The sequence below is a fragment of the Amphiura filiformis genome, chromosome 5, assembly GCF_039555335.1.
Source record: "Amphiura filiformis chromosome 5, Afil_fr2py, whole genome shotgun sequence".
Classification (NCBI taxonomy): domain Eukaryota; kingdom Metazoa; phylum Echinodermata; class Ophiuroidea; order Amphilepidida; family Amphiuridae; genus Amphiura; species Amphiura filiformis.
In genome coordinates, this window is record NC_092632.1 from 7,855,559 (window position 1) to 7,883,206 (window position 27,648).

General features: G+C 36.5%; 1 protein-coding gene across 1 annotated transcript; it reads left to right on the forward strand.

Annotated features, from left to right (window-relative positions):
* Positions 1 to 36: 36 nt before the first annotated feature.
* On the forward strand, positions 37 to 27,648 carry LOC140152565 (U4/U6.U5 tri-snRNP-associated protein 1-like). Its single transcript, XM_072174953.1, has 18 exons — positions 37 to 370; positions 12,237 to 12,297; positions 14,247 to 14,519; positions 14,929 to 15,034; positions 16,181 to 16,261; positions 16,942 to 17,038; positions 18,757 to 18,896; positions 19,570 to 19,716; positions 20,001 to 20,179; positions 20,899 to 21,026; positions 21,905 to 22,059; positions 22,250 to 22,391; positions 23,049 to 23,206; positions 23,615 to 23,793; positions 24,305 to 24,440; positions 24,840 to 24,929; positions 26,119 to 26,240; positions 27,189 to 27,648. The coding sequence occupies exons 1-18, from the start codon at positions 148 to 150 to the stop codon at positions 27,205 to 27,207; spliced, it is 2,436 nt and encodes an 811-aa protein (XP_072031054.1). The 5' UTR covers positions 37 to 147; the 3' UTR covers positions 27,208 to 27,648.

Below are 27,648 nucleotides of genomic sequence, written 5' to 3' on the forward strand. Positions count from 1 at the left end.
CTTTATTTGACTGAAGCGTCTTGGGACGGCTCTGGAATTATGGGAAATCGGCCATTTTGTAAGAATTTCGGAACCGCAACGTCGTAAACAGAGTTTCAATCTTTGAAGTGTTTTGTGGGTCCGTTGGCTTTTAATTCGGCTTTTATCATGGGATCATCCAAAAAGCACAAAGAAAAGGACAAGGATCGCGAAGAAAGAAGACATAAACATAAAGAAAAAGACAAAGATCGTGATAAAGACAGAGAAAAGAAGCACAAACATCGTCGACATCGATCCCGTTCAAAAGATAGGGACGAATCGTCGAGTCGAAGAAAACGTCGAAGTCCTAGCCTTGAAGTTGAAGGTGATGTTGAAGGAAGAAGGAGCCCAGGTAAATTTATTTAATCTTATTATCTTTCTTTATTTTTGTATAATTTCTTCATGTATAAATATAATATACGATGGAGGATCAGTAGCGAGTCCGGTGGAAAATGGAATTCAGTATTATATTTATGGGAGTGTTCAGAAATACTTTGGTGGGGGGGCTGGTAAAAAGGGAGGGGGGGGGCCAAAAAAGTTTTGGACCTTAAAATAGGTGGAACCAAAAGTTTTAGGTGGTAGGAAAGGGGGGGGGGGCAAAAAAGTTTTCCGCTTTAAAACCCAACATTTTCGCGCGCTTCGCACGCATTCCATTGAGACCCTCTATCACTTTAAAAATGGACAAGTTGGGGTTTTCCGTAGTACAAGGAACTTATACGATGTCCTCATTCACAAACTGATTAGTTCGCAACGCAAACTTAGAAAAACGGGCAAACAGACACATCATTTATCGGTATGACATTTTCGTAATTGGTGACGCCCTATCAAAGTTTGCACTGAAGTGCCATCTCAGTTTTGGTGCGCCGACTTGGATCATGTGCTAATGAATTTTTATTTATTCTGGATAAAATAATGGAGTATTTATTACAATTTCAAGCATGATAGAAGTTAGGTAAGAAGTACAAGAAGCTGTGTAATATATTATGACAAACATGCAACTATTTAAAGGAGGATTTCGTGATCCTAGCATCCTCTTTTTATGACATTTTTCAGTAGATATCCACGAAAAAGCTTATTTCCAAAATTTCAGTTGATTCCGATTTTTGCGTTTATGAGTTATGCATGATTATGTGTATTATACTGCTGACTGCTCCATAGACAATGTGTTGTAATTTCGTTCTGGTGCACCAGAATGAAATTCAAATTTGGCGATATTTTTGCTAAACGAATTAATCTGCAAGAAATATTTGGCACATAAACATTATGTAGCCAGAGGTATCCAGTGGTGTAAAAATCTCAACTTTTTTGGGGAAAAGTGGGGGGATGAGGCTGTGGATCACGAAATGCCCCTTTAAGCTACAGGAGCCTTGTATTTTTTAGAGCAAACTCTTAATTGAAACCATGCAATTGCGTTGCACTAGCTTTTTGTATACACTTCGTCCCATACCATTGTGCAGAGCTACTACGGTATGGGTTCCTCGTACTACAAACTGATACTATCTGTCCATCGTATAAGACTGTTACCGCACGGCAGCTGGTTGAAGGAATATTACACAGTCAAGAATAGGCTCCATCATTTTTTGTTCTGATCCCTCCCAGTCTCCCAAAACGTCAAAACATCAAAAGCGTTGCACATTTACTTACTTAAGACTGTCCTTTTTCATATACGCAGACAAAGTAGAGCCAAGCTACCTAGAAATGGTCAAATTTTGGCAAGAAATAATCCTATGTAAGTCCCATATCACATCGTTATTGGCGATCTTGATTTTTTTTCTGAAGTTTGGCTGGTACCTACTAGCGTCATGCACGTGATGTGACACAGCTAAAATAATTGATCAGGGATCATTAAAACGTCAACAAATTTCAAAACACAGAAAGCAGTAAACTTAATGGCGAGCGGTCCGAATTTTGAGCCATACAAGTTTACGTGGTGAACTAGGTTTTCTGTGCTTTTGTTTGAAAAAATGATGGCACTTAGTGTACACATATCTATTAATTAATATAACATTAAAGATGATCAGCAACATGCAACATCGGGGTTGGTCTAAGAAATAATGGCACTTATATATCATAGAATTTTATATCTCTACACTTTCAGTAGGCTACAAACATGATTATCTACCAATCTGATAAAAAATGATAAAACTAAATCAAGAAAATATTGCAATCAAATTGGATTTCTTTGCACGTAAACTGCACACTTCAGTTTGCTATAAATTTCTCATCTCGAAGTTATTTTGTACACATAGGCCCATGGGTATATATAGGCCTGCTAAGAATACGCGATTTTGGAGGCCAAAAAACGCACCCCGATTTTCCAAAAAACGCAAAAATCCGCGATTTCCCGCCAAAAACGCAAAATCAAAAAAAAAAAAAATTTTTTTTTTTTTTTTTTTTTTTACGATTTTAATTTTTTTTCGCGGATTTGGAAAGTACCTGGGCCTAACATCAAGTGCTACCATCATTAAAAAAAAATTGAAAAAAATTAAAAAAAAAAAAAAATTAATTAAAAAATAAAAAAATAAAAAATTGCGTTTTTTAAAAAATATTTTGCGGATTTGTCCCTTGACCTTGAGTGAGGTACTGCAATCATTTGTGGCTGATTTAAAAAAAATTGGAAAAAAGATACAAAACAAATTACAAGTTTGTATCCAAATGGGACCGATTTGTAACTTGTGTTCACTGCATAGTCTATTGAAGATATAAAATGCATTGGTTTTGTACACAAGTCTGTATCTTAGATAGATTTTGAAGTGAACACAAGTTACAAATTGGTCCCATTTGGATACAAACTTGTAATTTTTTGTATCTTTTTCCAATTTTTATTTTTTTTAATTTTAAAATTAAAAATCAAAAAAAAAAAAAAAAATTTTTTTTTTTTTTTTAGATTTTTTCAAAAATGTCAAAAAACGCAATTGGAGCCAAAATATGCAAATTGCAGCGCAAATAACGCAATTGCGTATTCTTAGCAGCCCTAGGTATATACCATAAGGGCAGAGTGGGCACAGGCCCAGGTGCCACCAAGCCTTGAAATAAGCAGACTGGAACCAGGAGCAATTTGTTTTGAACATTGCTCCTGGTTCACTGGGATTTTACAAGAACCAGGAGCAATTTCTGAAGAAACAGGAGCAATTTTCAATATTAAATCCTTTTCTGCATATATAGGGGCCTACAATACAGCATACCAGCACGACTGCATCAAGTGCAAAACTGTAACCAGGAGCAATTTATTTTAAAAAATTGCTCCTGGTTCATGTGAATTTTACAAGGACCAGGAGCAATTGGTGGCTTTACGAGGGTAAATTTGCTCCCCGCGCCTGCTTATTTCAAGGCTTGGGTGCCACGGTCTTAGGGGGCCAAAACTGATACCTGTGTTTTTAGCTGTGAACATTTGCGTGACCAAATTAATCTCATATTTGACCATTTTAGCTTTTTGCATAAATTGGTTCCAATTTAAACAATATTTGACCATTCAAGCTTCAATATGGCCAATTTTGTGCGCGGATCGCGCGCATTTGTACTATCATAATAGCCACGGATCCAAATTATGCTGCTATGCCTATGAACCTCCAAATAAATCCTCTATTTCACTTACCGTATCCCTGTAAAATCAGATAAACACAGGGATAAACACCCTGATTTGGGACAAATCTAAATTAAGTATAAAATGAAAATTTCCTTGTGCTTGTATTTCATGCACAATTCACTGGAAACAACACTATTAAGTATAATGTTTGTTATACGATAATGGGGGGGGGGGGTCAAAAAAGTTTTATCTGTCAAAAGAGGGGGGTCAAAAAAGTTTTGCGGTCCATCAAGGGGGGGTCAAAAAAGTTTTCGAGCAAAAAATTTGAGGTAGACCAGCCCCCCCTACCAAAGTATTAATGAACACTCCCTATTGAACACCCCTAATCATGCTAAATGTGGTATCATTGTAAAGATAATTAAAAAAGAAAGACAATGGTGCAAAAATCAGCTCAATACATGAAAGTATGCAGGAGTTATGTCTATTTTACATGTTTTAAGGTTTCAAGATGGCGTTTTTTTGTCTGTCAACTTTCTGGCCATACATAATTTTTGTAACACATTTGGTTGAAGAAGGAAAGAAAGAAAGAAAAGGAGCAAAGGAAGAAGAAAGAAAGGAAGGAACTTGGGAGAAAGAAAGAAAAAAGAAAGGAAGAATTTAAGGAAGGAAGGAAAGAGAAGGAAAGGAGGAAGAAAGAAAGGAGGAAGAAAGAAGAAAAGGAGGAAGAAAGATAGGAAAGAGAAGGAAAGGAGGAAGAAAGAAAGGAGGAAGAAAGAAAGAAAAGAAGCAAAGGAAGAAGAAAGAAAGAAAAAGGAAAGGGAGAAAGAAAGAAAGGAGGAAGGAAGGAAAAAGAAAACGAGGAAGAAAGAAAGGAGGACAAACGGAGGAAGAAATTAAGGAAAGAGAAAGAAAGAAGGGAAGAGAGAAAGGAGGAAGAAAGAAAGAAAGAAAGGAAAGGAAGGAATGAAAGGAGGAAGAAAGGAGGAAGAAAGGAAGGAATGAAAGAAAGAAAAAAAGAGTAACCCCTTTCCATAAGAAAGAAAGAAAAAGAAATAGTAACCCCTTTCCATAAGAAAGGAAAAAAAAAAGAGTAACCCCTTTCCATATTAAGAAAGAAAGAAAAAGAAAGAGTACCGGTAACCCCTTTCCATAAGAAAGAAAAAGAAAGAGTAACCCCTTTCCATAAGAAAGAAAGGAAGAAAGAAAGAGTAACCCCTCTCCATACTACAGTAAGGACCGTCGATGAATCGATAATAATCAAAAAATCGGCTATCCAATAATATCAATATCGCCGATATCACTTTCGGAAGAAAATCGATATATCGGAGTTGCCGATAATGAAAAAAAACCCAAAAAATTGGGCGTAAGCAGTGTGTTAACCGCCGCAATTATGTCAGTACAGACATATTTTGAAATGTAAAAACTTCTAGAATCAATGAGACCGAGTGATGTTGATGATTTTAAGCCCATACTTAAACATCTTTTCACAACAAGTATTCAAACATTTGAAGCTTAGTGACTTGAATTTTCAGGTCACTAAAATTGGGAGGAAAATCGATTTATCGATTATTATCGATAATGAGTGACCAATATATCGATTTAAAAAAATCCTAACATCGACGGTCCTTATACTACAGTGTAGTACACTGGTTAAATACATTACACAACCCATGGTGCTTCAGCACACCTAACAATTCAATTCTACAAAAATTGAGCATTATACAGACATTCTGAACTGCAATGCATCATGGGAAGGCATTTGATACAATGACAGTAACCCCTACATACTACACTGACTCACTGAGCAATGGTTATACATTACGCATCCCATGGTGCCTCAGTACACGAAACATCGTAGTGACAGAACAGGCGGCCATATGCATCGCCAGCAATAAGCCAGTGGCATGTACTATCACAATATGTAGGTGAGGAATTTTGCGGAATCTCCAATCGTAACAAAACTTTGCAAGAATACGTAAATAAAAATCCCTTTAAAAAGGGATGTGCTGGGACATGGTTGTTCACAATGAGTAACTTCATTATTTCTTTTTGTAAAAATAGTTAAAATAATTTGAAGTGCAAAGATTCGGTTGGTTCACACCCCAAAATCAGACACTTTTTCCCAGATGCTGATGACTCATTTGGATTCATTACATCAGTTCCATTCCAATTCTTATACTCCAATTCTTATGCTCTTTACGTTGTTACGTTCACCAGCTTAAAGCCCAATACGAACAATTTCAAAATTTGACCCCTAGATGACATATGACCTCAAAACATTTTCACTCACCTGATGCTCCCTTACGCAGAGATTATTATCTCTAGGTAATGTTTGACATTGAAATTTACTTTTACAAAGGAGAGCAATTTCCCCATCGCTTAATCTAAATCAACAGTGACCTCATTTGACACCTAGATGACCTTTGACCTCAAATATCTCCACTCACGTAATGTCCTCCTACTCAAATATTATTATCACCCGGTTTGGATGGCATGAGTTGGAAGCAGACTCTGTTACGGTACAAACACCCCTGCACATATACCCCACATACTAGTACATGGATTGTATGATCTTGTGGCCTAAAAAACAACCAATGTTCGCACCTTATAACTAGTATAGATTAATTTATAACTCTTTTTGTTTTTTGAGAATTTAAGCATAGAAAGTAGCAAGCAAAATCATTTTGAGAAATATTATTTTTCGAAAGTACCAGTACATATTACAGGCCTACACATACTGAACCCCAAAATAGCACCTTTATAGCAAAGAATTGAATATTCTTAGTAACAAAATATTCTTAGTAACAAAATCCAATCATTACGTAGGACCTATGCCCTAATGCTTCATTCTAGTTGTGACATTTTTGTCATCATAAAAATAGACCCAAATATTTGAAGGTGATGTGCGCATCAATAGCTTTTGATCATCATTGTGTTACCATGCAGCAAATGTACACAGGCCGATCCTATTTCCAATATTCAGTGATCTTGCTTATTTATTAACACAGGTCTTCGATGTGAGGGATGCAACTTTTACCATATTTACTGCATGTTGCATGGTCAAATATGTTACATATAGTTGAAAATTATCCAACACATATTTGATAACAGACAACTACAGACAGACCACTATAGGAACATGACTAGAGTAAGGAACATGTGTAAATTGGATATGTCATCATTGCTCACTGCTCAGCAGGTAGCTCTCACCAGAGATATTGGATCACATACCATACAACACAGATACTGAACGCCAACAAAGCATGCATGGTACCCGGTGTGTCTGCCCTTGGTCTGCCCACAGATCCCATAGCCTGCCAAGATCAGTGTTCTAGTGAAGAGAACCAGCAAAACTTCCTAGTCTAGATTCAGAAAAATTATTTTCCTAAAACATATATGCCTATTTTACCTTAACATGCAAAATCAACACAATATTTCTGATATCTGCACAGACCAATTTTAGTATTTCTGTTTGTCATAACCATTTTGATCAATTTTGTGCACTTTTTTTACAAGTTTCAGTTTTCTCCATGAATTACTTATAGAAACAACAGAAAACAGAACCCAAGCAATAAGTGCTGGGTTGCCATTGGCAACCCAGCACAAAAAGTCCATATTTTATTTTAATACCAGTTTCATATAGGTTTCATTAATCCCTTCTATGTCATTTTTACACATTTTTACCGTGAAAATCATCAAAATTACCTTGCTTTTTTGGTCCAACTTTCACCCTTTCCCTACATTCCCTAGAATAGTAAATCGGCATGAATTTGGTATGAGGTTAAAGGTCACTTCTTGACGTCTTAAATTATATGAATATTCATTTAATTAAGGGGTTACTACACCCTGGCAATTTTGTGCCTATTTTTGCATTTTTCTCAAAAATTATAGCACATTGGTGACAAGTAAGATATGTATATTATAGGGGCAAGGACTATAACTACTGTACTGAAAATTCAGCAACTCAAAGCAAGTAGTTATTGATTTATTGATCAAATATTGGTTTTCCCTCATTTTTGACTGTAACTCCACAACTGTTGCCTGTGCTGAAATAAAATTTCAAGTGCAGTAGTTGTAATCCTTGGCCCTATAATATACATATCTTACTTGTCCCCAATGCGCTATAATTTTTGAGAAAAATGCAAAAATAGGCACAAAATTGGGCAGGGGTGTAGTACCCCCTTAATGATGTCAGATGGTGATTTGAATAGAAAAGTAATGCATAGAATTTCGCCCTTCCCTGAATTTTCAAAATGGCGACCATCACATGAAGATTTCGATGTCTCAAAGTACGCTATGATGCATGCTCTATTAGACTACCTAAACGTCATTTTTCAAACAAAATAGGAATAGATGTAAAGGTACAAGGTTTTTCTTTCAAGATATTTTCTTATTTTGAATTTAGAGACTTTGGAAAGCTTTCAAAACAAATGATCTTTGAAGGTATTTTTACATACGGTCAGATACAAATGGGAAAATCCCGTTTTCGCTGGACTCGCTAAGTAAAGTAGGTATGAGAGGGAAACGTCAGTTAACACATTTGCTAGTCAGCCAAAAAGTTGCTCTGTTGGATCAGGTTTATAACTCTGATGAGCCGAATATGGACGAGTTCGAACCTTTCTCTACTGCTGAAATCAGGAAGCTGATTACCCCATTTGGCAACGGTAAAGCTGAATTTATACTCGATCGCTTTTGCAGAAAAGCGATTTTCACGCATGCTCAGTGTTTACTTACATTTCCAGAGTGTCAAGCCGATCAATCGATTCAAATCGCGGAGGCAAAAACGATGTCGCTTTTGCAAGTTGAAGAAATCCCAACTTCCCTGCGATATCGCTTGACACGTGAATGCGTCAACCAATCATATACAACCAACTGGATCTATTATTTTGCTAATTAATTTACCTTTCTCGATTATTAACTTTTGGTGATGAATTAATTCAAAGCAATAATTATTGACAGGAATGAATGTTTTAAAAATGTATTTTGTGGCATTTAGAATATTTTAATTGTCGTCTGCAGTCGCTATCGCCGTGATAAGTATAAATGCAAAAGCGACGAGCGATGCATCGCAAAATTTGGCGATTGCCCATCGCTTTTCAAAAGCGTTTAATCGCAATCGCTCGGCGAGCGAGTATAAATTCAGCTTAAGGCTCACGACGACGCTTCACGTCGAAGTCTTTGGTCAGTAACTTCTTGTTGATGTGATGTCCTAACGTTCATTTTCAATAATTGTGTGAAGCTTTACCGAACAAATTTTGAAAAGTAGTGAAGCTTTGACATACATTTTGTGTTTTCCGGTGAAGTGACATCGAATAGTATATGCTGAGTGTGTCGAAACAGTGTCGAAACAGAAACAGTGTCGAAAGCTGTAATTATATTTTCTCAGGCCGAAAGTGGGTCGTTGACTTCTCAGTGCAAGAACTGACTACCGGTACCCCCCATTCATTTATCTGTAATTTTGGTTATAATTTTTTGGTGGACATGGTATATTTTTTCTGACTTTGCTGGAAGCTCATTTCAAGTGGTCATGATGGATTTTACTACGGAGGATCCAGTTTTTCAACGGAGACGGACAATATGCACGACGTATTTTTTACCAAATTTTACAGAAATTTCACCGATCCTACGCACACGATTGGTCAGTTCTGTGCACGTGATGTCATGCAGTGGGTGCGCGGGGCAGTGCTAGGAAATTTGCATAATTTTGGTAAGAAGTTTGTAAACAACCAATCTTGTGGCGAATTAGCCTCTACCACTGTCATCATTGATTTCGCTAGTGTTACGAAAGTGTAAATTGAAATGCTGTTGCAGAGATAGTAATCTGAATTCGTCTTCTACACAGTTTGTCCATTCACTCATGTATGCCATAGCATCGATCTGACAAGACACGGCTGTGCATGAGACTATCCAATTTTGACATTTGACAGCTTGATAAAATGGATACGTCGAAGGAACTTTCATTTCAAAAGTATTTTGTTTATTTTCTATTTCATAAATTACAATTTGTTGTTGTTATTTTATTATCAAAATAATGATATGATCATGTCAAACAATTAAAATTGCACCTCTTTTATTGCAAAAATATTACTATTTTGCAAAGAAATGATAATAAAAATAACAATAATTAAACGCATAACCTTTGATTGGATTCATTCTATTATATTATACGTCATGACAGGCAGGCATGGTGGATGGTCATGAGACACAATTTATACAATGTAGTTAGTATAGTTCTTGAACCTATGACAAAATTACAACATGTCTGTAACTTTCAAAATTGAGCAAATAAAGATGTGGACTGTATTGTTTGATTGAAACCTGGTTGACTTGTCCTTATTTTGAAGTGTGGAATAACAAAATGTTACAGTAAAAACATTGATGAAGTGTGATAGTCTATGAGAGAAACTTGAACTGTGCAATGGCTGAAAGTGTGAAACACTGGTGAAGCCTAACCTGTGGAAAATAGACCCAAGTGAAGCTTCAACGATGAAAATAATTGGAAGGTTGATGCTTTAACCTAACACATTTGCCAATAGGTTGATGCTTTGCCTATATTTTCTGGGAAGCAAGTGAAGTGGGGTGAAATCTTGACCTTACAATTATTCAGTTTGGGTGAAGAGAGGTGAAGGCTTGAGGAGGGTGGGTCTCAGGCTCACAGCGACCCCTGCATAAAGCCATATTATTATTAAAAATTTAGGTCGTGTGTCATGAATTGGGGGGCCAAATCATAATGCGTTACAATAAACTTACATGCTCAAAAGTAGAAAAATAATCACGCTTTCACACAAAAATTACAACTTTAAACATACTACTATTCATTGGCAATAGACATTTATTGACAAACAATATGTGACCGTCCCACGGCGAATGAGCCGTAAATTCCTCCCGGTCAATTTTGTTTTATTTCGTGTTTAAAAATAAACATCATAAACTTAAAAATGGTATATCATTTGACTTCAAACGATATCCAGAAGCGGGGTTATGGTTTGTTAAACTTTGCTCCTTCAACAAAATTATAGCTTTATACGTTTTTACATGTGTCTCTTTTTCCACATTGCTGGCAATATATATCAAACAGTCATAATTGGCGGTCATTTCAAATCATCCCCAAGTCAACGAGGTTTAAGAAAGTTCTCTCATTGTTAATTGTTGGTTATGCATACCTGTACAAAATACAATGCCTGGTAACCCACCACTTGAACAGGATTTAGCAAAAGCAAACAAAGACCAGAGCTATTAAAAGTTCTATAGCCGGCCATCTAAGGTACATGTAGAAGCTTATTATCCCCTTCAACAATAGGATTATTGATTAGTTTTTGACTATCAAAATAAGCGGATGTCGGGCCAGCAAGTTATCGATGAATACGACCTTCGTACACATTTTACACCGTAACACAGAATACAATTTAGGGAATTTACGGCTCGTTTGTACTGCCGGGTCACATATAGAAAAGAACATTCGACGTCAACTTCTCAAAATATTAGAAAAATATGCTCACCAAACATTGGGAAAGTACGCAATCCAATTCCCATTCAAACCCGTGGGAAACTGAAAGTGCATCCCGGCTATACACGATCACGATGTTCACAACACCGTAGCCTAGGCGTAGGATGTACATGGCATGCTGGACGGATATACACATCAAAGGATAGTACCGTAACACAACCAACGGATTGATATAGACTCGCTTGCCAGTCTTATATTTACGCCGTACCTATATATATTTAGGACTGGCTTACGCCATTTTGGATGTCAATGGGAAATACATACTTAACGATTTGCGCAGGTCAGAAATTTGAAAAAAATTCTTTAAAATTTCATCAATGTATATAAAAGTTGTACCAACCTTATTTGCTTAGTAATTTAAGACTTGGTTGAAACAAAATTAAGGATCGAATGCATTTTAGTGTCCAAAAAGGCAAAACTATCGTCAAAGTTCTTTAGTTCCCGAATCGGGAATAAAAATATCCGATCTTTGTGATCAAAAACACAAAATTACAACTTTAAACATACTATTGGCAAAAGACATTATTGCCAAACAATATAGAATAGAAAATTCGACGTCAACTTCTCAAAATATTGGAGAAATATGCTCACCAAACATTGGGAAAGTACGCAATCCAATTCCTATTCAAACCTGTGGGAAACTGAAAGTGCATAATTCTCACTAGATAATATTGATACACATTGGCGACATCGGCGGTGGTAGTAAATTCCAATTTTCTCTGCTTTTATACTCAGTTGTTCGGCTCAAAATTAAAAGGGGACATATCTGATAATAAAAGCTAACATTTTATGGCAAAGAAATATTAATCTATTTTGTATGGAAATGTTATAATATGGCTTTAATGTTGCGACTTCGAAGACCATGGCCACACATATTTCTCCAGGTATTTCTGCGCGGGTATTTATCCCGGTTTCATGACTTGAGCCTAAAGTTCCCGGAAATGTAAATTATAATATCTATGCAAATGATGGGTCCAAGAGTCGTCCTCTGCATGGAAGGGGCAGGGTTAATTGGTTAAGTTCAAACGAATGTAAAAATAAATATAATTTTGTTTGAACTTCCAACTTTTTCAATGTAATGTACATGTAATGTGTAACTGTAAATCAAAGAATAAACAAGTCAGATTACTCAGCATGATCTCAGCATGAAATGATTACATTTTCGGCCTTTTATTATACCATCAGATCGGAGCAAAGGAGGAAGTGGAGGAAAAGCGGTTCAATCACTCAGCATTGAAGAAACAAAGTGAGTCCTAATGGTTAATATTTTAAATATCTAATGATTTACCAGTACCAAAGAAGTACCGGTATGTAATTTGTTAAAAATTGCAATCACCAAACCCCACAAAAAGAACCCACAAGAAGCAAGCATTTTTGATTGTTTATTTATTTACTTATGTTTTTATTTTAGAAAGGTTCATAATTATTTTTACCTATTTTATAAATAATTGTGTTATCCCCTTCCCCCATTTCCCCCATTTGCAGAAGCTTGCACTGTAGGTCCTACTACTGAAGTGAGGGTCAGGGAAAGGTCAAAGAGTTCATGTGTACATGTTTGTGATTAAGGTTATACAGGATTTTGAAATTTTGTGTAGGCAAATTGGCTGCACGTAGCCACCTAAAATATTTTGTTTTTCAAAAAATAAACATGGCAGGCCTAAAAATCATACTTCATCTTAAAGTTGACACTCTAATGATTATTATTGTAATACTTTTAACGTCATAGCTCATACACAAATGTACTTTGTAAGTGTTTCAATTTGTGTTCAATTTCATGAGCATGAGGATTTTTTGGGAAAGAGGCCAGGAAAATATGGGGAGAGGGTCCGATTTCATTGCGATTTCGGATATGTGTTACAAACAAACCAATGAAATAATGTACCTATTTATTCTTTCGATAGGTCCTCCTGATTTGAAACAGTAAGCTTACATGTTCACAGAATGTCAATGAAAATGATGGGGTAAATGTCGTCTTTTTTGGAACAACAATATTAATTTAGTGTGCCAATATAATGACACAATTATTCCCTACATTATTTCTTTGAAGTATCAGCTAACACATGCATATCAAAATTTTATGAATCAGCTACGGGAAACATTAAAAATAATTTATTTTATCTCAGCATATCAGGCCAAATGGTCCAAAATGGAGTTCTGAGATATGCACACAAAGCCACACATTTAGTTTCAAGTACTCACATTTTCTGCTATTTCACAGTATCAATTCACAATCCCATAATATTCCAGGTGCAGTGCTCCTGTATTACTACTGATAATCCTGACTGCATGGAAAGTATCAATTGATTTTCACAAAACTTGCAGAAATTGACAAATTTCTGCCAAAACTTCCACACTATCAGATATCATGTTCAAACCATGTGCTAACTTGTTTACAATGCTAGTTAGTGTTGCCAGGGCCAAGGTGATAGTACTTATTTTATTGATTTTGTCTAGTATAGTGCTGGTTGAATACTCATGCTCCACTGTGCTTATGCTTCAGTGATTTTAGAAATCAAATGAAAATGATAGGGTTGCCAGTTCATGCACTGGAATAATAATCACTATAAGGGGGCACATCACTAAATAAATGTCCCATTAAAATACAATTTAAATAACTAGGTGCATAATAATTATGAGTCCTGGGGGGGGTAGAATGGGGGAGGGGGAGCAGTTTTTGGCAAACATTTACAGTGCATCTTTATAAGGCTTAGGAAACACTACAGAAACATTCAAATCTGCATCATAATATCTAGGCCATTTAAAGTTTCCACATTGGCAAAGTTAGGCTGGCCGAGAGCAGGGCCAGGGGAGGATGACAGGAAATGTTGGCATACCTTTTAAAATCTAACCCACGGGCCCCCCATGTATATATGGGATTCCCCTTCCAAAGAAAATGATAGCCCTCAGACCTTCTCTTTCTTCCATGAGTTACACCAAATGCGGAAGGATTTAGTGTAGTGTCCCCTTAAAACAAGAACTGTCTTTAAAAAAGAATTAGTGCTGTGGGATATCTAGAGCAAATATTGATACACAAAAATAATTTAAAAAAATACTTTGTTGATACAATTTTTTCAATCTACATCTCTGAGATGTTTAATATATACATATACTTCATAAATAAAAATTAAAAAACAAAAGACAAGTTGAGTGGAATTTTCACCCTACGTAACCTTAATGTGTGATTTAATTTCACAGTAAAATACGAGCTAAACTTGGGCTGCCACCGCTGGAAGATAGCAAGTCTCCAGCTAAAAAAGACAAGGAAAGTACCGCTGCTGCTAGCTCTTCTTCGTCGGATCCTACCCTTGAGTTCAGAGAAGAGACCAGGTTAGGCAGAGGAGAGACCAGGTTAGAAGATGGAGATGTCCACAAACCAGCAGTTAATTTGCGGGAGCAACGCAAAGCAAATGAGATCAAGGAGAAACTGGCACTTATCAAAGAGAAAAGACAAATCAATAAGAAGCTCAAGTGAGTGGAAAATAATATTACAAGTTTATTTGTTGGCAATTTGTGTATGTTATACTACATGTAATGGTATTTGTTTATTGCACTTTACATCATGTTTTGTGTTTTTCCCAGGCCAAGGGTTCACAAGAGAGATGGCCAGTGGGCCAACCAACCCCTTGTCCAGACAGTATCCACCATACCATGCACATCACAGAAATGACATACAACTTGAAATTTGATATGGTGATAAAACATGATGAACTCTGGTGCTGTGTCAGATTATGTTTTTACTGTTAAAATCGGAACATTCTCCTTGAAATGATTATTAATAAGACCTATGTTTAGTTCATGTAATATTGTATTATATTATGATAAATTTGTGAAGTTCAATCATTACTTAATACTATTTATGTTCAATATCTTCCAACAGGAAAGTGAAGACACTTGGTGATGATGATGATGAAGATGATGATGCTCATGCCTGGATTGAGAAGAGCAGGAAGAAGCAACAGGAGAAAGAAAAGGCAGAGAAAAAGGTGGGTCACCCTAACACCCTCACTTTTTTTTGGTGAGGTGGAAGGAAGGAAGAAAGAAAGAAAGAAGAAGAAGAGAAAATTTTTTCTCACGTGCTGTTTTGAACTACGGACCCCTCTGGTGCCAGACACCTGCACGGGCCTACCTTGCCACGGGGGTGAAGCTTGCCCGGCCAAGATCTCCGCGACCATATGACTGTTCGCATGATGATCATTGATGCAATCGCATCACGTGGGCTACCTGCCCATGCCTATCTTTTATTAACATGTGGTTTTGTGTTGTTTAGTATGGTTAGGGTTAAGATACACATATAGGAGGAAAAATGGAAATTAAGGTGTTATTTCTTAAGCCGAACTCCCTCGCTGCGTTTTGGGTGGCAGACACATGCACGGACCTATACCACAGGGGTGTAGCTTTGTTCGCATGATGACGCAATCACATCACGTGGGATACCTGCCCGTGCGTATGTTTTGTTTTGTGAACTGTGGTTTTATGTTGTTGAGTACGGTTAGGGTTAAGTAGTGTTTAGTTAGTGTTGAATATCAGAATGAAAGTTAATTTGTGTTGGTAGACTTTATAATTAATTATTTTGTTCTCAACACAGAGGTAAGTCTTAATTTCATCATAAATTTGAATATTCATGAAATAGGCCTATTGTTTTATGATATCAACGATATACTTCAAAATAGTTCAAATGTACAAAAGCCTGATGTATCCTGAATTGTCTTGTTTCTGTTTGGCTTGAAGGCAGATATCTTGTGAATTGTAGATAAAAGAGTGATTGGAAGTATTTGGATGAAAATAGGTGCAAAACACATAGCCCAACAAAAATTAAGAATGAGAAAATAGGGCAGGATCTAATACAAGGTAATTTGAAAAGGGCTCCTAGGCAAAAGACAGTACTATGGCACCAAAGGCCTTTGCAATTTTGAGGCCTGACTGTGTGGGTTGAAACATCCATTCCAGATCTTGTATACCGGTACTAGTGATATGTAATGCTTTTTCTGTTTTGTGGCCTATATATTGTTTTAGTAGTGAGCAAATAAAAAGGTTGAGGTGCAGATTTTGTACTTACATAGTTTCAGTTTGTACCAAATTTGAAAAAGGTATGTTCTTGTGCTTTAATATTTTGTGGCTTTATTTTTCAGGCAAAAATGTTAGCAGAAATGGATGAAGAATTTGGTATTGGTTCATTGGTGCAGGATCAGATGAAACGAGAACGGGAAGAGGTAAGGTTATGGCTACATGGTAATGTTATAGCCTAAGGCAGGCCCTTGGGCCAAAAGCCCTTGAAATTTGATGAGTGATCATAGATTCTTACATTTAAGGACCTGAATAGACCAAGAAATTCTGGCGTACTTCCAACACTGTGTATAGATAAGCATAAAATACTTTTGGAATTTGAGTTTGGGCCCTTAAAAATGTACAAAGGTCTGTAGATTTTGAGATGTATTGTCCTGCATGACCCTTTATATGTTAGCTTGTAAACTTTATAACTCGGAGTCTGTGGAAACATACCTACGTATTAGCTTGTAAATTTCTAACATCGAGTTGGTACGTATGTATATGGAAACATACCATATGAGTCATGGAAGAAATAAGCACCTCTTGAAACTATGGTATGGAAAACACAAATACTTCTGTAAGTTTACTATATATCCCTGGTTAAGTCTCATGTATTCAAATAGCAGTTTGATAGCAGCTATCTTTTAAGATTTTAAGCCCCTCCTTCCATGATGAAGCTGTTTTCATTCACAGGGTTTTAGCAACCTTTTTATTTTTTCCCTAAGTTATCCCTGTTTCTCTTTTTAAGGTGTTACTTCAAAGTTGTTCTTTCCTTAACATTTACATTATGTATTTATGTTTTAACTTTTTTTACAAATCCTGCTATTCTGTTTTGTCATTTTAGATGTACACTGCCAAGAATATTAGTGGCATGAGGGTGGTTCATTCTAAAGAAGCTTTCAAAGAAGGAAAGCAAGTCATTTTAACTCTAAAAGATTATGGTAAGTTTGTGTACTGCCATTTTACACATGATTGTGTCAGTCAGGTGTGCATGCATGATAGTGTGGGATGATGGATAAGGCATCCATCCAACAGAGTATATTATCACACCCAAGAGGTTGGTGGGGGAACACATGTATGTGGCACAAAAAGTTCAACAGAAAACTGTTGTAAAAATGTGTGTACAGTAGTGCAAGGTAAAACAATAGAATAGGCGAAGTCGCTTGATGTTGACACTGGACAGCCCCTACTTGAATGCATCCAGTATGGTATCTCAAAATACAGCTGCTTGCAAGCTGTCCAGGGTGTATCCTCCCAAAGATGCATGACACTAGTAGTATGAGTGCTTGTAGGTGGTTGATGTCCAGGGTGTATCCTCCCAAAGATGCATGACACTAGTAGTATGAGTGCTCGTAGGTGGTTGATGTCCAGGGTGTATCCTCCCAAAGATGCATGACACTAGTAGTATGAGTGCTCGTAGGTGGTTGATGTCCAGGGTGTATCCTCCCAAAGATGCATGACACTAGTAGTATGAGTGCTTGTAGGTGGTTGATGTCCAGGGTGTATCCTCCCAAAGATGCATGACACTAGTAGTATGAGTGCTCGTAGGTGGTTGATGTCCAGGGTGTATCCTCCCAAAGATGCATGACACTAGTAGTATGAGTGCTCGTAGGTGGTTGATGTCCAGGGTGTATCCTCCCAAAGATGCATGACACTACACAGTGTAATTTACCCATTACCAACTTCAAAGTAATGCGCAATATTGCCTTAGCTCCAAAGCTGCAGCACCCATATTTATCCAACAGTCAAATATGTTGAAAAATCACTCATGAACTTTCATGTTCATTTATTTTTCAGGTTCAAATTATTGTTAAATTATTCAAATGCTTATATTTAACCCATAACTTATTTGAGATTTAACATTGACTTTGTTTTATATTTTACACCCTGCTACGATTGGTACACTCAGTCAACAGTACTAGAGTTTATGCATGCAGGTCGCTATTAATAGAATCCACGTGCACAGCTGACCCCGTTCCCACATACACACACACACAGCGGCCATGCGAAAGATGGATTTTAATGTCACAAAAAACAAAAGATCCGCCAAATTTGCAAAGGATCCGCCTCACAAGCTTCAGCGCATTCAACGCTACGATAATACACGATGTTAATTTGAGTTAGGCATTGACATTCATGATTACAAAAATTAAATATCCGCAATTAAAAACTTCGTGTTTTTGAGCGATTTTGAATTTTATCAATGAAAATGCAGCGATGAGCGTCATTGGGTTAACGATTTTCAACTGCTGATTGGTTGATTGCGTTACTGTCAGTGATCTGTGCATGCACGGTACGGTCCGTACGGAATGATTTTTCGTATGGGTAAAATACACTGTGCACTAGTAGTATGAGTGCTCATAGGTGGTTGATGTCCAGGGTGTATCCTCCCAAAGATGCTTGACACTAGTAGTATGAGTGCTCGTAGGTGGTTGATGTCCAGGGTGTATCCTCGGGTAGTTGTAACAGCAGAATTATAGTATTGATGTCTACTACCAGACAGAGCTGCAGTGCATTATTGTTTAATTTGTCTCTTTTTTTTCTTTTTTTTTATGTCTGAACTATTATTCATGTGTCTGGAACAGATCCTAGTTCAGCTGATTCTCCATTTCAGAGATAATGATATAAATGATAATTCAAAATATGTTTTGATTCCTAGATATCCTGGGAGAAGACGATGATGTTTTGATGAACTACAACCTCCTGGATGATGAAAAGGCCACAAAGAATGTTGAGTTACAGAAAAAGAAACCTGCATATCGGGCCTATGATGAACCTGAATATGATGAGTTTGGTGTTGTAAGTATCCTTGGCAACTTAAACTATGCAAGGCCAAAGAAATGGGTTTATTTGGTTATAAATAAATTAATGTAAAGCACAGTTTATCATAGTCTTATTATTACTTGTAGTGTGGTTTTTCCAGTACCAAAGTATTTAACAACACATCCCTACCTCAAGAAGGGATTCATAAACTAAAGATATTACATCTGAGTGATATTGAATTTCAACATTTTTTAAATCTATGACAAGATGTAACCCTATTGTGTTAGAGTTCAACCCTCATGCAATCTAAGTGTGGACTGGGGTGTGATTGAATTTAAAGGGGGATGGTCTGATTGTTTCATGTCCTGTTTTCTATCTTACATTGAAGCCTACCATGCTTTCAAATTTTCTATCTTACATTGAAGCCTACCATGCTTTCAAATTTTGAGTTGTATAACAATGTCCCATAGGGTAGTATACTTTAGATTGTGGTTACCACAATTCATTTCACTACATTTTGTTCACACCATCTAAAAAAACCATATCTAGGGTGTTAAATTTTAATGGGTAAATTAGAAAAATATGAGCTTTCGGCTCATACCAAACTCGCAGTTGTGATGTATAAAAATGAAGTATGAGCCTGTTGATTGGGTCACACTCCTTTAAGATTCTTGATTTATGATCAAATGTGTTATTGTGTGAATTTCAGTTCAAGCCTCGTGCAATCTTAGACAAGTATGATGAGGAGATTGAAGGAGCCAAAATAGAATCATTTACTCTGGATGGAGCTGGAGGAGCATCAATGAATGAGGAGGCACGGATGCAAAGGATACGGGCCAACCTTAAGAGACAAGCTGTAAGTATCACCCATCTGTATTCAAAGCATTTCTTTTAGAATCCATTGTTCATTACCAAAGACTTCAGGTTTATTTTTTTCAATGTTTGGCTGTTGAAGTATGTTTTTAAAACGGTAACCTGTTGGAAAGAATCAGAGTATTACATTAGTAGATTAAAAAATTATGTATTTGGCCAAACAAATAGCAAGAAATGAAACAATAACTTACATCTTAGCATCTTTGTTGAGGACTTATCTTTGCAAAGCTGAGGATAATATTCTCCTTCTTTTTGTTCTGTCATCAGATTACCCTTCAGTCCAGAGCCCCCACAATAGCTAGTGAGTACTACTCCTACCAAGAAATGGAGTCATTTAAGAAGCCAAAGAGAAGGAAAAAAATCAAAAGAAAACTGAGAGGAAAGTTTACTGTGGATGAACTCATGCCAGATAAGAAATCATCATCAGCTCAAGACCACGGATCAAGGTAACAAAATGTGCTCTGATAACATTCTATATGTGACCCACTCCAATAAAACCTAGACATGTTTTTTGAGTAATATGCCTCTAAAGATGACATTCCCATAACAAAAAAATGGAACTAAGTGGACTTTCAGATCCTTAAAAGTACTTATTAAAAAGAGGTTTATTTATTGAATAATTATAAGCTGAACTAGGATAATATCTATTTAATATTGTGTGAAGCAGAAAACTAATTGGCTTATTTTTTAGAATAGCAATTAGATAAAAATATAAAGGTATTATTTACAAAATTTTGTCATTGGTGATTAATAAACAGGGAGCCTGTAATTACTGGAATATATGACTACTTTATACACCAAGCATACAAACTCAATACTATTTACTGTACAAATCCCACAAAACAGTTTTGTGAAGCAAGATCTGGCAAATGCATAGAGAAATTGTGCCGTTTTTTAATGGGTGACTATAAGACACATCAAAATTGTTTGTAAGGAGTTATGATCATGAGCAAGGTACAGCTCAAAAGCTTTGTCAAAATGACAATCTTTACGGTCTCGCTTGCTTCTGCCTGGGAACAAACCTTTGCTGCCATAAACTGACTGACCCTAAAAACACTTGCAGAGCCACTCATCAAATTCACGTTTTCAAACACAGGAAGACAAAAATGTATTTTTGATTAAATTCAAGTAGCAACTTGACATTTTGTGTAATTTGCATTCACAGGAGAAGTAGACATGACTCAGACGGTGAGGAAGATTCCAATCCTGTAGAGGGGTTATCAGGAAATGGTGTTGAGGGGCAAATGCAAGGAGAAATGGATATGGAACTAGACTTGCCTAATGTGGATCAAGGTGGGTGAAAACCGGTAAATCACAAACATGGTAAAAAGGATGGGTTCAGTTTTACCAGAAAATCTTCTATTGCACCAGGATTGTCCAAATATTAGGCTTGAAAGTCCAATAAAAAGTACTAAATTAATGCTATGGGCACTACCAGCTGATTCGGCCTCCAGGAACTATTTTGTTTGATTTGTTTGATTTGAAAGAAGATATTATCTATTGAGTCAATCAGAGATGTGGTAAGAATTGTCTCTAGGACTGAAGGGGGTTAAGGTTAAAAGAGGTCTAAAAATTGATTGGTTACTCCGATTATTATATCATGTAATTAACCAATCACTGTGAAAAGGCAGTAGTAACCACGGGGTTAAGAGATATAAAGTGGATTTGGTTTGGATGATCAGGTTTACATGTATCTGTTGTGATATTGATCTGTGAAAGTAATCATAAGGTACAGTGTTACAGAAACCTGGCTGAGCAAGTTGAGGGTTAATATTATGTAAAATATACTTAATATTATTGTAATTAAATAATTTTATTACATTATTGTAATTCATAACCAAGGGCTTTTAATGCAAATGTTTTTTAAAGTCTGCACATTTATTTAACTTTCAAACTCTTCTGAATACTTGTTATGTTACTAACACATTTTACAATTGAATCATTGATCTTTATAACTATCTTGGTTTGACAAGGTTCTATATTTCCCTAAAGAGAGACAAATATAACCATTCAGTGGGAAAACAGAGAGTATCCAGCTGGACTGATTCTTGTAACTTCTGCATTACTGGAGTGAGTCACTGGTAAAGTTAACTTGTAATGTCGCGTCTGATGTAGCTGAACAATAGTTGATACTTATACCTTACATAAATCTGCATTTTGATCCATCCTAGGTACCATTCAAGGGCCAGACTTTGGCAATGATACTTATTTGGGCCCAGCAATTGATGACGAGGCGGAGAATGAACTACAAATGGTGTTACACAAGGCTCGCAAACTCAAGCAAAAAAGAGAGAGGAAACACATGGTGCCATCAGTGGAAGAAAAGGTAAAAACAATGGTATTTTATTACACTTAGAAATGTGATGAAAATTCATCAATTCAATTAATTAAACAGATTTGTTTTTTAGTCGGAATTTGTGATGTAATTGTTGATATTGTGCTGGTACATGTAGGTAGCTGGTGTTATATTGTCTTTAATCTAATTTGTGATGTAATTGTTGATATTGTGTTGGCAGGTAGCTGGTGATATATCACAAATCAAAGATGAACCTACATCACCTGTTACATCCAGTACAGCCGGTGTTTCCTTTGCCTCATCAATAGTACTCAACTCAACATCAGAATTCTGTAGACAACTGGGAGATATTCCTACTTATGGTCAGTATATATTACCAATTTAAATTTACAAAGTGATAGCATGATGGGTATAGTAGGTCAATCTGTACAACTCAATATTAAAGTAAGGGTAGCTTATTATAGATTTATTAAGTTGTTATTTTTATAATAGATATTTACAGCATTCATCATATAATTGATGTTCCGCACTGGACTACAGTGACAATTTAAGCAATTGTATTGAAGCAGGGCTAGAACATTGTCACAGTACAAAAATGTAAGCCCCCCAAAAAATTGTTTGGTTATTTTTAAGATGATGTCTGTATGCCTGGGCATAATATATCTATGATTTACTGGTTATGTAACAATAACAGTCAACTTGAATTGTATAAGGAGGGTTTCAGGGTTTGAATTTTGAAAATACCAGGTGCTACATATCACACTTCCTGAAATGTTCGGCGAGCTGTTAGGTGCATTGTGAAGAAGCTAAGGCTCTGGCAAATTTGTAAGTTGAGCAATAAATCGCACTTGGGTAGGCGATTTAAGGTGTGCTCTGTGTGTGTTGCACTTGCACGGCTGCACGCCTTAAACATGCAAGCTTGGAGTTTTGCAGGCCACATTGGAAGTCGCAGAGGGCCGTGGGTTGGATTAGTAAAGGTTCTGCAATTTCTTATGTTGCAATTTTGCTGTTTATTTCAGGTACGTCAGGTAACAGGGAAGATGAAGCTGATGATGAAGAAATGATGGCATATGAACAGGACAGTAAGGAGTACAATCCTACTGGAGGTGATGATGATGAGGGAGTACAGGCATGGAGTACCGTCAACCTAGACAAACGAGAAGAGGAGGAGGAAGAGGTGAGTCATTGAAGTATAGATAGAGTAAGCACTCATGAACAGGAAACAAGGAGTACAATCCTGCATACAGGCATGGATCATGGTCAACCCAGACAAACAAGAGGAAGAAAAGAAGAGTCACATAAGTGTCATAGTACAAAGTGAAAACTAAGAGTAAGCACTCATGCACAGGAAAGTAAGGAGTACAATCTTAGTAGAGATGGTATTGAGGGCATACATGCATGGAGTCCTGTCTACCTAGACAAACGAGAGGGAGATGTGAGTCGTAAAAATATGTTTTGTGTTGTTCTTTTCCAGGATGAACTGGCTCCAGTACTTGAAGAGAAACCAGTTGATGCATGAGGAGTAAAATGTTAAAGGTGCACCATATAAGAAATCAATTTTTGTATTATTATTCTTCCCTCTTAGGATGAACAAGCTCCAGTACTTGAAGAGGAACCGGCATTGCGAGTGGGCGTGGCAGGGGCTTTGCAGCTTGCCGTTAACAAGGGTTACTTGGCAGATGAGGAGCAAAATGCCAAAGGTGCAAGTAAACAAAGGAGTACATTGGAGTCACAAAACTTCATGGTGGAGGAAAAGAATTATAAGTGAGTTGATTGTGTGTTAGGTGATGGAAAACAAATCTTGTTCTACAGGGCTGACCTACCCAGATTTAGCATTTTGAAGATTTTTTTTATAGCTATGAAATTAAAACGGCCATTTCTTGGCTAAAGTGGATTGATTTTGACTGAATTTGTTTGGGAAATAAAAATCAGAATTATTTTAAAATAATTATGTTTACAAAAGAATTTCAGATTTTTCAAGCATTCAGTGATTTTTAAAGGGTCATTTAGCCTCATCCAGAAGAATAAACTCCAGACCGACGGCCCCTATTAAGCAAGTCCGTCCATCTGTATAAATTTTGTTCTGTGCGCACCTTACGACTAAATTTACAGCTAGTTCAGGTATACCTATGATTTATTTGATAATGGTTTGTCAACTCTTAAATTAGAGCTGCTTATAGTCTAAACTTGCTTATACAGCTATGGTGATACTAAAGCCTGTTTATTCCACGTATCATGTGTAACCTGCATACTTCACATTTAACTTTGATTCCAGTGACATAGATGCCAAGTACAGTAAGCATGACAGATTTAGAGGTCCAATAACCGACTTTAAGGAAAAACCTACTTACAAACCGGATGTCAAGCTGGAATACATTGATGACTCGGGAAGGCTGCTAAATCAAAAAGAGGTAAGGCTTGTACATTTGTAAGTAGCGATATGCGGTACTTTCAGTGGGAGGTCAATTGCTGTCTTGGCACCGTCCATAACAGATTTGCATCTTCATAATGATGATATATTGTGTGGAGCTTTTGTTATCGTGCAGATTGTTGGGTGCATATATCTTTGTCCTTATCTTTTAGGCTGAAGATATGATGAATCCAAGCTACCATTGAAATTTAACAGCAGATGAACTTGAAAATTGTTGAATGAACAGTAGCAATGTTGACTCACAAAAGATTTGCCATAAACTTAATCTTCACTTTCTGAGTGCATGTAAGAAAATGGATTTTATTATGTCACCACTCTCACCCCTTTAATACATCCGAGAACCATGACCACTTCATAATGTGTTGTTTTCTGATTTCAGGCATTTAGGCAGTTATCACATCGCTTCCATGGTAAAGGTTCTGGTAAGATGAAGACGGAGAAGAGATTAAAGAAATGGCAGGAAGAAGAGGTGTGTAATTCAATATTGCAATAGGACACTTAATTTGTGCGGCTTAAAGCCATATATGATTTCCAGGGCTACGAAATCACCGGTATCGTGGTACCGGCATTCCCAGAAAAAAAATCAGAGTCGCAGAAAAAAATCAAGACGGGAAAAATAATCTTTAATATCATTTTTCTGAAGCTCTGAAAATATTCTGTGAACACGATCACTCGTGAAATATTTTCTGCGAACTTTCTGCGACGATAACTGATAAATAAAACTAACGCCAGTGACAGGAATGAATATAGCATAAGTAGGATTCGTTCCCCAGAAAAGCAGGTTTTTCATTGATTTGCCAAGGGAAATAATTTCTTTTGTTGCATATTGTTTTGGAAAAACTTCAACTGTTCACATCTTTGGAACTAAATTAATGTTCAATAACTAGGATTTGGGGTCCTAAAAAGGGGGGATCAAAAAAAATTCAGTCCTTAATAGAGGGGATCAAAATTCGGAGTAAAATGTACAAGAAGGCATGTACATTCCAAAATTTTGCACGCTCAGCAGCACGAATGTTAAGTATTCAATTTTGTAATCTCAAGCTACAAATCAACAAAATGTGCGCACTTTACAATTTGGGTGTAACACTATGACTCCAATGAGTAATAACTCCAAACAGTCATTTTTAGCTAATGACATAGGGGTAGATCCGGGGTGGGAGGGGCATAAATCCCCAATATATTGTTAGGGGATGGTCCATACAATCATCCCCACAAAATTGACGCCTGTATATGGGTTTCTAACCAAAATTAACCCCATATTTGGTCATTTTAAAATAAAAAGTGCCAATTTTTGTGCGCTTCGCGCAAATTAATTCTAAGACTGCGCTGGGACTTTGCCCCTGGACCCCACCTGTTTAATAATTGTGTTCATACTCGCGCTCCGGCTCCACGCAGAAAATATTTCAAACAACAGTTCACGTTCCCAGAAAGGAAATTATTTTTCGCTGCCCTGATGATTTCTATCAAATTTTATCAGGGCCTATAGAATTTTTTAGTATATAAAAAAGAGAGCAAAAATGGCCTAAAAACAAAAGAAATAAAATCTTGCAAAGCACTCAGCTTTTTGCTAAATATTTGAGAGACAAACTTTCATTTTTGGCCTAAGCGGATGGTCACAAAAAATAATTAAAAGTAATATGTATGTGCTGTGTTTTCAGGCTATGAAGAAAATGTCTTCAACTGACACTCCATTAGGAACTGTTGCTATGATGCAGGAGAAGCAGAGACAGATGCAATTGCCTTATGTGTATCTAAGTGGTGGCTCAAAGGCTTTATCCACGTAAGTATTCTAAATTCGCATTCAGATATGTTTTGTACACAGTTGTTTACCTAACTGCTTTATGAATTGACCAATCAGCATAAATAGTTCCATTTGATGATATAACTCATGCTTTTTTACAAATTGGTCAAGTCATTCAAGTGTCCATTGGTCTAGCCAAGTGTAGTCTGTATATGTTTATCAGCATGTTTTCTGAAGTTGACTTCCTTGCTTGCATATAGTGTATGGGGACAAAGAACTACCAATATCTGATACTAGTCTCTCCGGACACAAACACAGTAATTTGCGACTACATTTCTCAGTTGTTTTATTATGCTACAATAGAAAACATTGTACACTGCTACAAAATATGACAAGTGTGGTATCAACAGTGATGAGTCTGTTAATGTCACTTTTCTGAATGGATATCTGAGTGGATCTCTGAATCAATTGGGAGGAAAAGTTCTAAAGAATTATAATAAATAATGAGGAAGGAGCAGCTAAAATATGTTGGAAAGTGTATACATGTGTGTTCTCACTGAAGCATTCAAAATGGAAATATAAATGAAATTGTACAAATAGAAATTATATAAATGGAAATTATATAAATGGAAACTGAACATTTATTGAGCTGAAATAAAGAATGACACTAGATACATTTTGATGTTGTAGGACAGTTATTGTAAAATTTGATTCAAAAAAAGCGTGGGATTATAATATAAGCCATGATTTTCACATTCAGATATTTTTGTGGTTTTTAAGCTTTTTCACCGGGTGATGAGTGGCGGGTGTAGATTTCTTAGTAATTAAGCTTCATAGATTACATTCGTGGGGTGTTGAATTCGCGGCCTATGTCAAATCGCCAAATGTTCAAAAATAAAACCACAGGGAAAATTTTAGCTTATACAGTATGTTACTGTAAACTAAAACTCTATATGCAATTTTCTTCAATTTGCTTTTCTTATGCAGGAATTCCATCACCAAGTAAATCAGAAATGGCAACGGCTGAACGAGAACAGTTTGGAAATGAAAGGACTGACTTGTCTATATTCAAGAGACTAAGAGTTGAATACATGGATCTATTGGTAATCAACAGTGTAAATCTTCAGTGGTTGTCAAGTACAGTTGCACAAATAGTCATGCTAAATATTTGGAGGTCATATAGTATACTCGTGGCATCTAAATAATCTAACAAACGAAAAGTGTTAGACCCGTAGTTTTACAAACATCCTGTTAAATGCTACTCAAATAGACTGACTGACATTATCAGTGGCGGTACTGGGGGATGGAGTGCATTTTTGCCCAAATCATTTTCTTCTTCTCCCCCCCCCATATGCCCCCAGTCATGAGAGAAAAAAGTCACTGAAAATCCTTAATTTTGTGATGTAATTGCCCAATTTAAAGAAAATTTTCTGAGCCCCCCCCCCCC

What these genes read in the sequence shown, in the direction of transcription:
- LOC140152565 (XM_072174953.1), top strand. Translation starts at nt 148, where the DNA reads ATGGGATCATCCAAAAAGCACAAAGAAAAGGACAAGGATCGCGAAGAA. An exon ending in TGCCATCAGTGGAAGAAAAG is followed by an intron (nt 22,060 to 22,249) that starts GTAAAAACAATG and finishes TTGTGTTGGCAG; the next exon opens with GTAGCTGGTGATATATCACA. An exon ending in GGGAGATATTCCTACTTATG is followed by an intron (nt 22,392 to 23,048) that starts GTCAGTATATAT and finishes TGTTTATTTCAG; the next exon opens with GTACGTCAGGTAACAGGGAA.